Source organism: Pseudophryne corroboree, chromosome 2 (assembly GCF_028390025.1).
Source record: "Pseudophryne corroboree isolate aPseCor3 chromosome 2, aPseCor3.hap2, whole genome shotgun sequence".
NCBI classification, from domain to species: domain Eukaryota; kingdom Metazoa; phylum Chordata; class Amphibia; order Anura; family Myobatrachidae; genus Pseudophryne; species Pseudophryne corroboree.
This window is the reverse complement of record NC_086445.1, coordinates 1,020,948,001-1,020,960,874: the sequence shown is the minus strand read 5'-3', so window position 1 is coordinate 1,020,960,874 and position 12,874 is coordinate 1,020,948,001. Positions and strand designations below refer to the sequence as shown.

At 50.1% G+C, this 12,874-nt stretch overlaps 1 protein-coding gene across 2 annotated transcripts in view; it reads left to right on the top strand.

The window, feature by feature from the left end:
- The window catches only part of LOC135050310 (interferon-induced GTP-binding protein Mx1-like), a 139,381-nt gene that overhangs the window by 61,259 nt on the left and 65,248 nt on the right, over nt 1-12,874 (top strand). For both annotated transcript variants that reach the window (XM_063956714.1, XM_063956713.1), the window contains exon 6: nt 831-969. In XM_063956714.1, the coding sequence (XP_063812784.1) occupies nt 831-969 (139 nt within the window). The remainder of the gene's footprint in view (nt 1-830; nt 970-12,874) is intronic.

The window sequence follows — 12,874 nt, the reverse complement described above, 5'->3', positions numbered from 1 at the left end:
GAGGTTGTTAGCATATAATTGGCCAATGATACGGGCTTGCTCACCGCGTCGAGGTCACCTCTATCGAGCAAGTCCCAAGTGTTAGGGACTTGCTCGATAGAGGTGACCTCGACGCGGTGAGCAAGCCCGTATCATTGGCCAATTATATGCTAACAACCTCTTAGTATATTATATACTGTAATTTATAGTAATGATTGTATAGTGCATCTGCACCCATTTCTTCCCCTGTATGACTTTTGACCCTGTCTGACTTTTGACTGTCTGACTTTTGACACTGTCTGACTTTTGACTGTCTGACTTTTGACCCTGTCTGACTTTTGACTGTCTGACTTTTGACTGTCTGACTTTTGACCCTGTCTGACTTTTGACTATCGACCATATAGTGTCTAACTAATAACTGTCTATCTTTTAACTGTCTATGAGCTATACCACACCCGAGGTAGAGAACCACTGGTGTAGAACACAGGTTCTCAACCTCGATCCTCAGGACCCCACACAGTGCATGTTTTACAGGTAACCCAGCAGGTGCACAGGTGTATTAACTACTCACTGACACATTTTAAAAGGTCCACAGATGGAGCTAATTATTTCACTTGTGATTCTGTGAGGAGACCTGCAAAACATGCACTGTGTGGGGTCCTGAGGACCGAGTTTGAGAACCTGTGGTGTAGAGTGTATGAAGACACATCTGTAAGATGGTAAAGGGCATTGGGTGTAATAATGATAAAAAAAACAAATCACATACAATAGCACAAGAAAAGTCATAAATATAATAGGATTAAAAAAATACAGAAATATAATACTTACCCTGTACTATATTATGTTTACAGATTAAAGGACTCATCAGAAAGTACATTGAGAAGCAGGAAACCATTTGCCTGGTTGTAGTCCCGTGTAATGTTGACATCGCTACAACTGAAGCTCTGGAGATGGCTCGTCAGGTGGATCCAAATGGGGAGAGAACTTTGGGTGAGTTCAAAGGTCATCTCATATAGGGACTCACGTAGAGTAAGATGTATATATCTTTGTCACTTCAAATAAGCATTTTTCTACTGTGCATGTGTATAAAATAAAGGATGTAATGCCCGTATGCAAATTTTATTGCATCCTACAACTCAGAGAGGGGGACTGGTGAGGAAAGGGGTTGTGACTGTCTTGGTCAACAAGAAGGGTGTGTGTGTGTGTGTGTGTGTGTGTGTGTGTGTGTGTGTGTGTGTGTGTGTGTGTGGTGGGTGGGATATGTACAATGTACCCAGGCCCGGGCCTCACTGCCTGACCAGATTAACAATCTACAGCTCCAGGCCCCTGCATAAAAATAGGCCCATCATCATGGCAGCTTGATGATGAACAGCCATCAGCTGGCCACATGCTCAGCCATAAAGTTGTGTTTTTATTTTCCTCACAAAATGATGCAACTTTTTCTACTATTACGTCTTTAGGGAGATATTGGGGCTTAACGTGTAGGGGTGTACATGCCCATATGAAACCAGCCACTCCCACACAGCACCAGTCACACCTCCTAACACTTCCCTTGTGGCCCTTAATTTGGCCCTGCCTAACTGGGAGGCACAACCATGTCCCTAACATGACAAAAACAAAAACTCTTGGTCATGTCTCCTAAAACCGGGGCCTGAAAAATCTCATGTGCAGCAAGGTTGTGTTCATGCAACTGAAGTAGTTGTGGATGCAGACACAGGAGCACCTGGCAGGAAGACTATCCCTTCATAGTGCTGGATGGCTGGTACCACAGTGCATAATGATAATGAGGTGACTACCAGCAGCATTCATACCTAAAACTATAAGTGTCTCAGTTATATCATACTAGCTGAATACCCGTGCTTCACTACAGAATTTCAAGTATAAGGCCGGTGCTGAGGAGAATAATCCGCCTCCTTCTCTGCCCCGCCCGCCTCTGATGCTGCCCTGCTCAGTGCTGTAACTGCTGATGCTGAGGAGAATAATCCGCCTCCTTCTCTGCCCCGTCCCGCCTCTGATGCTGCCCTGCTCAGTGCTGTAACTGCTGGTGCTGAGGAGAATAATCCGCCTCCTTCTCTGCTCCCTCCCGCCTCTGTTGCTGCCCTACTCAGTGCTGTACATGCTGGTGCTGAGCAGAATAATCTGCCTCCTTCTCTGCCCTGTCACTCCTCTGATGCTGCCCTGCTCAGTGCTGTACATGCTGGTGCTGAAGAGAATAATCAGCCTCCTTCTCTGCCCCATCCTGCCTCTGATGCTGCCCTGCTCAGTGCTGTAACTGCTTGTGCTGAGGAGAATAATCCGTCTCCTCCTCTGCCCTGTCCCTCCTCTTATGCTGCCCTGCTCAGTGCTGTACATGCTGGTGCTGAGGAGAATAATCCACCTCCTTCTCTGTCCCGTCCCACCTCTGATGCTGCCCTGCTCAGTGCTGTACATGCTGGTGCTGAGGAGAATAATCCACCTCCTTCTCTGCCCCGCCCGCCTCTGATGCTGCCCTGCTCAGTGCTGTACATGCTGGTGCTGAGGAGAATAATCCGCCTCCTTCTCTGCCCCGTCCCACCTCTGATGCTGCCCTGCTCAGTGCTGTAACTGCTGGTGCTGAGGAGAATAATCCACCTCCTTCTCTGCCCCGTCCCACCTCTGATGCTGCCCTGCTCAGTGCTGTAACTGCTGGTGCTGAGGAGTATTATCCGCATCCGTCTCTGCCCCATCCCGCCTCTGATGCTGCCCTGCTCAGTGCTGTAACTGCTGGTGCTGAGGAGAATAATCCGCCTCCTCCTCTGCCCCTCCCGCCTCTGATGCTGCCCTGCTCAGTGCTGTAACTGCTGGTGCTGAGGAGAATAATCCACCTCCTTCTCTGCCCCGCCCGCCTCTGATGCTGCCCTGCTCAGTGCTGTACATGCTGGTGCTGAGGAGAATAATCCGCCTCCTCCTCTGCCCCGTCCTGCCTCTGATGCTGCCCTGCTCAGTGCTGTACATGCTGGTGCTGAGGAGATTAATCCTCCTTCTTCTCTGCTCCCTCCCGCCTCTGATGCTGCCCTGCTCAGTGCTGTAACTGCTGGTGCTGAGGAGAATAATCCGCCTCCTCCTCTGCCCCATCCCGCCTCTGATGCTGCCCTGCTCAGTGCTGTACATGCTGGTGCTGAGGAGAATAATCCGCATCCTCCTCTGCCCCATCCCGCCTCTGATGCTGCCCTGCTCAGTGCTGTACATGCTGGTGCTGAGGAGAATAATCCACCTCCTTCTCTACCCCGCCCGCCTCTGATGCTGCCCTGCTCAGTGCTGTACATGCTGGTGCTGAGGAGAATAATCTGCCTCCTTCTCTGCTCCCTCCCGCCTCTGATGCTGCCCTGCTCAGTGCTGTACATGCTGGTGCTGAGGAGAATAATCCACCTCCTTCTCTGCCCCGTCCTGCCTCTGATGCTGCCCTGCTCAGTGCTGTAACTGCTGGTGCTGAGGAGAATAATCCGCCTCCTTCTCTGCTCCCTCCCGCCTCTGATGCTGCCCTGCTCAGTGCTGTAACTGCTGGTGCTGAGGAGAATAATCCGCCTCCTTCTCTGCCCCGTCCCGCCTCTGATGCTGCCCTGCTCAGTGCTGTACATGCTGGTGCTGAGGAGAATAATCCGCCTCCTTCTCTGCCCCGTCCCACCTCTGATGCTGCCCTGCTCAGTGCTGTAACTGCTGGTGCTGAGGAGAATAATCCGTCTCCTTCTCTGCCCCGTCCCGCCTCTGATGCTGCCCTGCTCAGTGCTGTAACTGCTGGTGCTGAGGAGAATAATCCGCCTCCTCCTCTGCCCCGTCCCACCTCTGATGCTGCCCTGCTCTGTACATGCTGGTGCTGAGGAGAATAATCCACCTCCTTCTCTGCCCCGTCCCACCTCTGATGCTGCCCTGCTCAGTGCTTTACATGCTGGTGCTGAGGAGAATAAGCCACCTCCTTCTCTGCCCCGTCCCACCTCTGATGCTGCCCTGCTCAGTGCTGTAACTGCTGGTGCTGAGGAGAATAATCCGTCTCCTTCTCTGCCCCGTCCCGCCTCTGATGCTGCCCTGCTCAGTGCTGTAACTGCTGGTGCTGAGGAGAATAATCCGCCTCCTTCTATGCCCCGCCCGCCTCTGATGCTGCCCTGCTCAGTGCTGTAACTGCTGGTGCTGAGGAGAATAATCCGCCTCCTTCTCTGCCCCGTCCTGCCTCTGATGCTGCCCTGCTCAGTGCTGTACATGCTGGTGCTGAGGAGAATAATCCTCCTTCTTCTCTGCTCCCTCCCGCCTCTGATGCTGCCCTGCTCAGTGCTGTACATGCTAGTGCTGAGGAGAATAATCCACCTCCTTCTCTGCCCCGTCCCACCTCTGATGCTGCCCTGCTCAGTGCTGTAACTGCTGGTGCTGAGGAGAATAATCCGTCTCCTTCTCTGCCCCGTCCCGCCTCTGATGCTGCCCTGCTCAGTGCTGTAACTGCTGGTGCTGAGGAGAATAATCTGCCTCCTTCTCTGCCCCGTCCCACCTCTGATGCTGCCCTGCTCAGTGCTGTAACTGCTGGTGCTGAGGAGAATAATCCGCCTCCTCCTCTGCCCCGTCCTGCCTCTGATGCTGTCTTGCTCAGTGCTGTACATGCTGGTGCTGAGGAGAATAATCCGCCTCCTTCTCTGCTCCGTCCCACCTCTGATGCTGCCCTGCTCAGTGCTGTAACTGCTGGTGCTGAGGAGAATAATCCTCCTCCTTCTCTGCCACGTCCCGCCTCTGATGCTGCCCTGCTCAGTGCTGTACATGCTGGTGCTGAGGAGAATAATCCGCCTCCTTCTCTGCTCCATCCTGTCTCTGATGCTGCCCTGCTCAGTGCTGTACATGCTGGTGCTGAGGAGAATAATCCACCTCCTTCTCTGCCCCGTCCCACCTCTGATGCTGCCCTGCTCAGTGCTGTAACTGCTGGTGCTGAGGAGAATAATCCTCCTCCTTCTCTGCCCCGTCCCACCTCTGATGCTGCCCTGCTCAGTGCTGTAACTGCTGGTGCTGAGGAGAATAATCCACCTCCTTCTCTGCCCCGTCCCACCTCTGATGCTGCCCTGCTCAGTGCTGTACATGCTGGTGCTGAGGAGAATAATCCTCCTCCTTCTCTGCCCCATCCCACCTCTGATGCTGCCCTGCTCAGTGCTGTAACTGCTGGTGCTGAGGAGAATAATCCGCCTCCTTCTCTGCCCCGTCCCGCCTCTGATGCTGCCCTGCTCAGTGCTGTACATGCTGGTGCTGAGGAGAATAATCCACCTCCTTCTCTGCCCCGTCCCACCTCTGATGCTGCCCTGCTCAGTGCTGTAACTGCTGGTGCTGAGAAGAATAATCCGCCTCCTTCTCTGCCCCGTCCCACCTCTGATGCTGCCCTGCTCAGTGCTGTAACTGCTGGTGCTGAGGAGAATAATCCGCCTCCTCCTCTGCCCCGTCCCGCCTCTGATGCTGCCCTGCTCAGTGCTGTACATGCTGGTGCTGAGGAGAATAATCCACCTCCTTCTCTGCCCTGTCCCGCCTCTGATGCTGCCCTGCTCAGTGCTGTACATGCTGGTGCTGAGGAGAATAATCCTCCTTCTTCTCTGCTCCCTCCTGCCTCTGATGCTGCCCTGCTCAGTGCTGTACATGCTGGTGCTGAGGAGAATAATCCACCTCCTTCTCTGCCCCGTCCCACCTCTGATGCTGCCCTGCTCAGTGCTGTAACTGCTGGTGCTGAGGAGAATAATCCGTCTCCTTCTCTGCCCCGTCCCGCCTCTGATGCTGCCCTGCTCAGTGCTGTAACTGCTGGTGCTGAGGAGAATAATCCGCCTCCTTCTCTGCCCCGTCCCACCTCTGATGCTGCCCTGCTCAGTGCTGTAACTGCTGGTGCTGAGGAGAATAATCCGCCTCCTCCTCTGCCCCGTCCTGCCTCTGATGCTGTCTTGCTCAGTGCTGTACATGCTGGTGCTGAGGAGAATAATCCGCCTCCTTCTCTGCTCCGTCCCACCTCTGATGCTGCCCTGCTCAGTGCTGTAACTGCTGGTGCTGAGGAGAATAATCCACCTCCTTCTCTGCCCCGTACCGCCTCTGATGCTGCCCTGCTCAGTGCTGTAACTGCTGGTGCTGAGGAGAATAATCCTCCTCCTTCTCTGCCCCGTCCCGCCTCTGATGCTGCCCTGCTCAGTGCTGTACATGCTGGTGCTGAGGAGAATAATCCGCCTCCTTCTCTGCCCCGTCCTGCCTCTGATGCTGCCCTGCTCAGTGCTGTACATGCTGGTGCTGAGGAGAATAATCTGCATCCTTCTCTGCCCCCGTACCGCCTCTGATGCTGCCCTGCTCAGTGCTGTAACTGCTGGTGCTGAGGAGAATAATCCTCCTCCTTCTCTGCCCCGTCCCGCCTCTGATGCTGCCCTGCTCAGTGCTGTACATGCTGGTGCTGAGGAGAATAATCCGCCTCCTTCTCTGCTCCATCCTGTCTCTGATGCTGCCCTGCTCAGTGCTGTAACTGCTGGTGCTGAGGAGAATAATCCGCCTCCTTCTCTGCTCCGTCCCACCTTTGATGCTGCCCTGCTCAGTGCTGTAACTGCTGGTGCTGAGGAGAATAATCCTCCTCCTTCTCTGCCCCGTCCCGCCTCTGATGCTGCCCTGCTCAGTGCTGTACATGCTGGTGCTGAGGAGAATAATCCGCCTCCTTCTCTGCTCCATCCTGTCTCTGATGCTGCCCTGCTCAGTGCTGTAACTGCTGGTGCTGAGGAGAATAATCCTCCTCCTTCTCTGCCCCGTCCCACCTCTGATGCTGCCCTGCTCAGTGCTGTAACTGCTGGTGCTGAGGAGAATAATCCACCTCCTTCTCTGCCCCGTCCCACCTCTGATGCTGCCCTGCTCAGTGCTGTACATGCTGGTGCTGAGGAGAATAATCCGCCTCCTTCTCTGCCCCATCCCGCCTCTGATGCTGCCCTGCTCAGTGCTGTAACTGCTGGTGCTGAGGAGAATAATCCACCTCCTTCTCTGCCCCGTCCCACCTCTGATGCTGCCCTGCTCAGTGCTGTACATGCTGGTGCTGAGGAGAATAATCCGCCTCCTTCTCTGCCCTGTCCTGCCTCTGATGCTGCCCTGCTCAGTGCTGTACATGCTGGTGCTGAGGAGAATAATCCGCCTCCTTCTCTGCCCCGTCCTGCCTCTGATGCTGCCCTGCTCAGTGCTGTACCTGCTGGTGCTGAGAAGAATAATCTGGCTCCTTCTCTGCCCCATCCCGCCTCTGATGCTGCCCTGCTCAGTGCTGTAACTGCTGGTGCTGAGGAGAATAATCTGGCTCCTTCTCTGCCCCGTCCTGCCTCTGATGCTGCCCTGCTCAGTGCTGTAACTGCTGGTGCTGAGGAGAATAATCTGGCTCCTTCTCTGCCCCGTCCTGCCTCTGATGCTGCCCTGCTCAGTGCTGTAACTGCTGGTGCTGAGAAGAATAATCCGCCTCCTTCTCTGCCCCGTCCCGCCTCTGATGCTGCCCTGCTCAGTGCTGTACATGCTGGGATGACAGGCCAAGCTCCGCCCACTGTATTTTAAATATGTAAGGTTTGCAGGGATAGCCTGACTCTGTTCCAAAGGGCCCTAGGTCTCCTTGCTTAGCTTCTTACTCTCCTTAGGGCTCCTCCTTTGAGATAAAAGGGTAAAGATTTTTGCACCACACTTAAGGTCACCGGGAGAGCTGTCGGTTCCCTTTACACAACAGATAAGCAGTTGCTGACTATCACGCTTTCCTTTAATGCATTTAAGAGTCAAAATATCTCTCTCTACTTTCCTCCTATTGCTCTCTGAGGGGTTCAGCAATGTTTAGTTAAAGTGACAGGTTAACCTCTGATAACTGAGACACTATCCTCTCCTGACTGGAAATAGGTTATAGGTTATATATATATATTGTATATAAAATGATAATACCACTGACTCATCACAAAATCACCTGAACCATAAGGCTGGACTGCCTTGCCAGTGGCAGTTTTAGGGCAGTCCATTATTCAAATAGGAGAGCCACACTCAGCGATGTTTGACAGTGTTTAGGGGTGGCAGTTGATGTGGCTCCCCTATTTGAATAATGGACTGCCCTGCAACTGCCACTGCTGAGGAATTCCAGAAACAGAGCACTGTGTCCTCCCCCACACGATTTGATATCGCCATCCCCATGCATTCTTTATAGACCTAGCTGGGTGGACTGTCTTAACTCTACTCTATGAGGGATTGGGGATTCCCAATAATCATCTAACTCCTTTGTGGGTGGAATTTTGAAAAATCCCTTCTTAGAGGGGTGCCAACGTCACAAAAGTAAGCTACTGTCCAAGTTTCAAGTTCTCAGTCCTTATGGTTCAAGAGATTTTGTGATGAGTCAGTGGTATTTGCCTTTTATATATATGGATTACATTGGGGAAGATGTACTAATCCTTGAAAAGTGATACATTTCACGGTGATAAAGTATCAGCCTATCAGCTCCTAACTGCCATTTTGCAGGCTGGGTTTGAAAAATGACAGTTAGGAGCTGATTGGTTGGTACTTTATAACTGTGCAATTTATCACTCTTCAAGGCTTAATACATCTGGCCCATTATATTATATCTAGTCATGTCCTCTATTCTCATTAATGGACATTTTGCATTTGGACAGCTATTTGGAGCTTCTGTGAGAGGCGGAGGTGTCAGATGCTAGTCTCTCTCACTACCTGGGGAGCAGGCAGCAGGCCTGTTAAGAGACACTGGGGTCTATTTACTAAGCCTTGGGTGGTGATAAAGTGGACAGAGATAGAGGACCAGCCAATCAGCTCCTAGCCATCATTTTTCAAACCTAGCCTGTGACATGGCAGTTAAGAGCTGATTGGCTGGTACTTTATCTCCATCCAAGCCTCTAAGTACTGTGCAATTACTACTGTTTTGGGAGAGAATCTTCCAAGAGAGAGGGGGCTGCTAGGCTAGTAGAACAATTAAGTATAAAATATAAGTATATAATATGCAGGCAGAATTTATGAGCAATAGATAACTGATTCTGTTAATATATGAATATTAATTTATTATACTGAATGCACAATAATTACAATAACAGCAGCGTGTTTAGAGACACAGGGCCTGATTCAGCATGGATTGCAAAAGCAAAATCTTTCACTAATGAGCAAAACCATGTGCACTGCAGGTGGGGCAGATGTAACATGTGCAGAGAGAGGGAGATTTGGGTGGTGTGTGTTCAAACTGAAATCTAAATTGCAGTGTAGAAATAAAGCAGCCAGTATTTACCCTGCGCAGAAACAATATAACCCACCCAAATCTGTGCATTAAATGCTACATGAGACTCATAGTATTTAGACAAACGTTCTGCAGTCTACAAGGCCTTCAAGAAGCTCTAGTGAAGGTTTTACAGGCATTGTCCCCACCAGGAGTACAGAGTATACATGGATATAGGTCCCTGACTGACAAGGTGGTGTCTGCCCGCCAATGATTCTGGACCTTGTAGGGGGATACAATTAGGGTCCCTGCAGCATGTAAAGCGTAACTCAGTAATTTTATAAATTCTTTATTTTGAGAAGAACAATTTCCACCATAAACAGCTGTAATTAACAACAACGTTTCCTTGGTGATATTGTGTAATATATGACTTCAATAAAATCACAATTATGCCATTACGTGTAACATGAGCCAAGCAGGGGCGCCAGAATGGTTTGTGGTTGAGGGGGCATAGTAAAAAGTAAGTTCTGGTGCCCCCCCCCCTCCCCCACACACACACACACACACTCTCCACCTCCCCCCTCCCCCCCGTGTGGGGAGCGCTTATCTCCGGATCGATCCCCACGGAGACTCCTGCTTTAAAACTGTAAAAAGGCTGCCGCCGGCACCGCAGCGTGCTGCCCCATCCTGTGCGTCCTGGCCGGCTCTTCAGGTCACTCTTCAGGGATGCATTACTGGGAGGAGGCGTGGCCATGCTGGGCCTGCTAGGACATCCCCGCCTCCTCCCAGTAATGCATCAGTAAAGAACCGACTAGGACAGGACGGAGGCAGCACACAGTGGGGCGCCACCGCTGGCAGATTTATCGTAGGAGTCTCTCAGCAGGGGAACCGGAGGTAAGCACTCCCTCTGCCCAGCGGCTGTGCCTCTTACATGTTTGGGAGGGGCATGCTGCCACCTTCCCCCACCCACCATTCCGACGCCACTGGAGCCAAATGAATACCAATATTCTTGCAACCAACAAATATGAACATATAAATACAGTTGAAACAACAGTGGATAATCATCTGTTTTCTATGTTTGTCAAAGAAGGGGGGTAAAATAACAGGACAGGACCAAGGGTAACACACAGGGGAGGTTGAGGGGGTTTGGTAAGAGTTTATAATTGATGAAGCAATAGTATATGCAATAATATAGGTAGACATTAGACAATTCACATATAAGGTAAGTGTCCTATTATACTTGATTTGGGGGTACCAGTGCAGCATAATGCGGGGTGGATTTAAATTCCATCCAGCTGAACCATGTTGCTATGTAATCTGAGTTGTTTCTCCAAAATTGTACAGAATATATCTTCCATATTCATATAGAAGCCAATTCTATGACACCACTCCCAGATCACTGGAGGAGTCACCGATCTCCAATAGGCCGGAACAATGGCTCTGGCCGCATTATTTAAATGTTTACGTAGTGACTTTTTGTAAGTATATATAGGGATATTGGAGTGGGACAACAGCCAGAAGGCCAAACTTTCAGGGACCTGGTGGTAATCCATGATTTTGGTTGTCAGTTCTATAATTTTATTCCAGAAAGGAATAATTAGTGGACAGTCCCACCAGATATGTACTAAAGTGCCTCTGTCTTTACCACAGCGCCAGCACAGGGGAGAAACAGAGGGAAACATTTTGTGGAGGAGAGTGGGGCGTCTGTACCATCTTATTAGCAATTTATGCTGGGTTTCAAGTACTTCAAGGCTCGTGGAGCACTGTCTGGTGACTTGACACTGTTTATCCCAGTTAATAGTAATTTCCCGGGGAATAAGATCACTGTCCCAAGCATCAAAATATGTAGGATTATTTGGATAGGAACCCTGTAATAAAATTTTATATATTCCTGAAATTTTATGTGTGGGCTCTAAAGACTGAGAGCACATCGTCAGAGGTCTCTAACAAACCTCGAAACTCCTCCGAGTGAAGACATAAAATGCCGTATCTGGAAGTAAAACCAGTAATCTCTCGATAGTGTAACAGCTATTTCGCTAATCATGGAAAATGGTTGAATCCTACCATTTGTCAATAAATGAGTTATTCTGGATATCCCTGAATCCCTCCAGTTGGAAGCCATCTTACCCGAAGTACCTAGGAGAAAATCAGGGTTGTCTAAGAAGGGCAGAAGTGGTGAAATAACAGAGGAAATTCCCGGTTTAAGACGGAGCGTCTACCAAAGTGCTTAGGTGTGACCTACTGTCGGGTGCGTTGATCTCCTGATATTTGGAAGCCATGGAATGGCTTGTAAATTTATGTTCGCAGAGAAACTCTCTAACTCTACCCATTGCGGCTTCAGATTGGGTCCAATCCACTATATTATGTAGAACAGTGGCCTGGTAGTACGCATTTAATCATAGGTAATTGTTGGCCTCCTTGAGTTTTACGACGAAACAGGCTGCTATGCTTGAATCTGGCCTTCTGACCTCCCCACTGATAGCTCTATGAGCGTCTGAGAGGAAGGGAGATGGAAGTTTAAAAAGAATTGTTTGGAACAAATATAACAATCTTGGGAGTGTATTCATTTTTACAATATTCATACTTCCGAACCATCTGCGTGAGCCACTGCACCATTTCCTGTTTAACTTTCTTCAAAAGAGGGACGTGATTTATACTGACCATTGTATGGAGAGATGAGGGTATTAAGATACCCAAATACTTTTTTTTTGTGAGAGGGGTGCCAAGTAAAAGGAAATACTGAAGACAGGGCTGAGACCGTGGTCCTTGGCATATTAATATTAAAAGTTGTAGACTTTGAAAAATTAATTTTGAAGTTGGATAATTTACCAAATTTGGCAAATTCTCCCATAAGGTTTGGAAGAGAGACAACCGGGTTAGTTATAATTACCAGTAAGTCATCTGCATATAAGGCTAAACGATGGTCTATTTTACCAGCTCTCAATCCAGCAATATTGGGATTGGTTCTAATCGCCCTTACCAATGCCTCCATACAGAAAACAAAAATTAAAGAGGAGAGGGGCACCCTTGGCGAGTGCCATTAGATATGTTAATTATGTCTGAGAGTGTCCCGTTTACTTTAACCTGAGCCGAGGGAGCCCGACACTATGCAAGAATTTTTTGTACAAATGCTTCACCTAACCCCAGTCATCTCAGGACCATCTACTATATATAAAGGTCCAATCCACTCGATCAAAGGCTTTTTCTGCGTCAGCTGAAAGAAGCATTAGAGGGATTTTTACGGAATGGGCATGTGCTATGATGTCAAATATTTTAATGGTATTTTCTCTGACGTCCTAAGTGGATGCTGGGGACTCCGTAAGGACCATGGGGAATAGCGGCTCCGCAGGAGACAGGGCACAAAAGTAAAAGCTTTAGGATCAGGTGGTGTGCACTGGCTCCTCCCCCTATGACCCTCCTCCAAGCCTCAGTTAGGTTTTTGTGCCCGGCCGAGAAGGGTGCAATCTAGGTGGCTCTCCTAAAGAGCTGCTTAGAGTAAAAGTTTTGTTAGGTTTTTTATTTTCAGTGAGTCCTGCTGGCAACAGGCTCACTGCAACGCGGGACTTAGGGGAGAAGAAGTGAACTCACCTGCGTGCAGGATGGATTGGCTTCTTAGGCTACTGGACACTAGCTCCAGAGGGACGATCACAGGTACAGCCTGGATGGGTCACCGGAGCCGCGCCGCCGACCCCCTTGCAGATGCTGAAGAGAGAAGAGGTCCAGAAATCG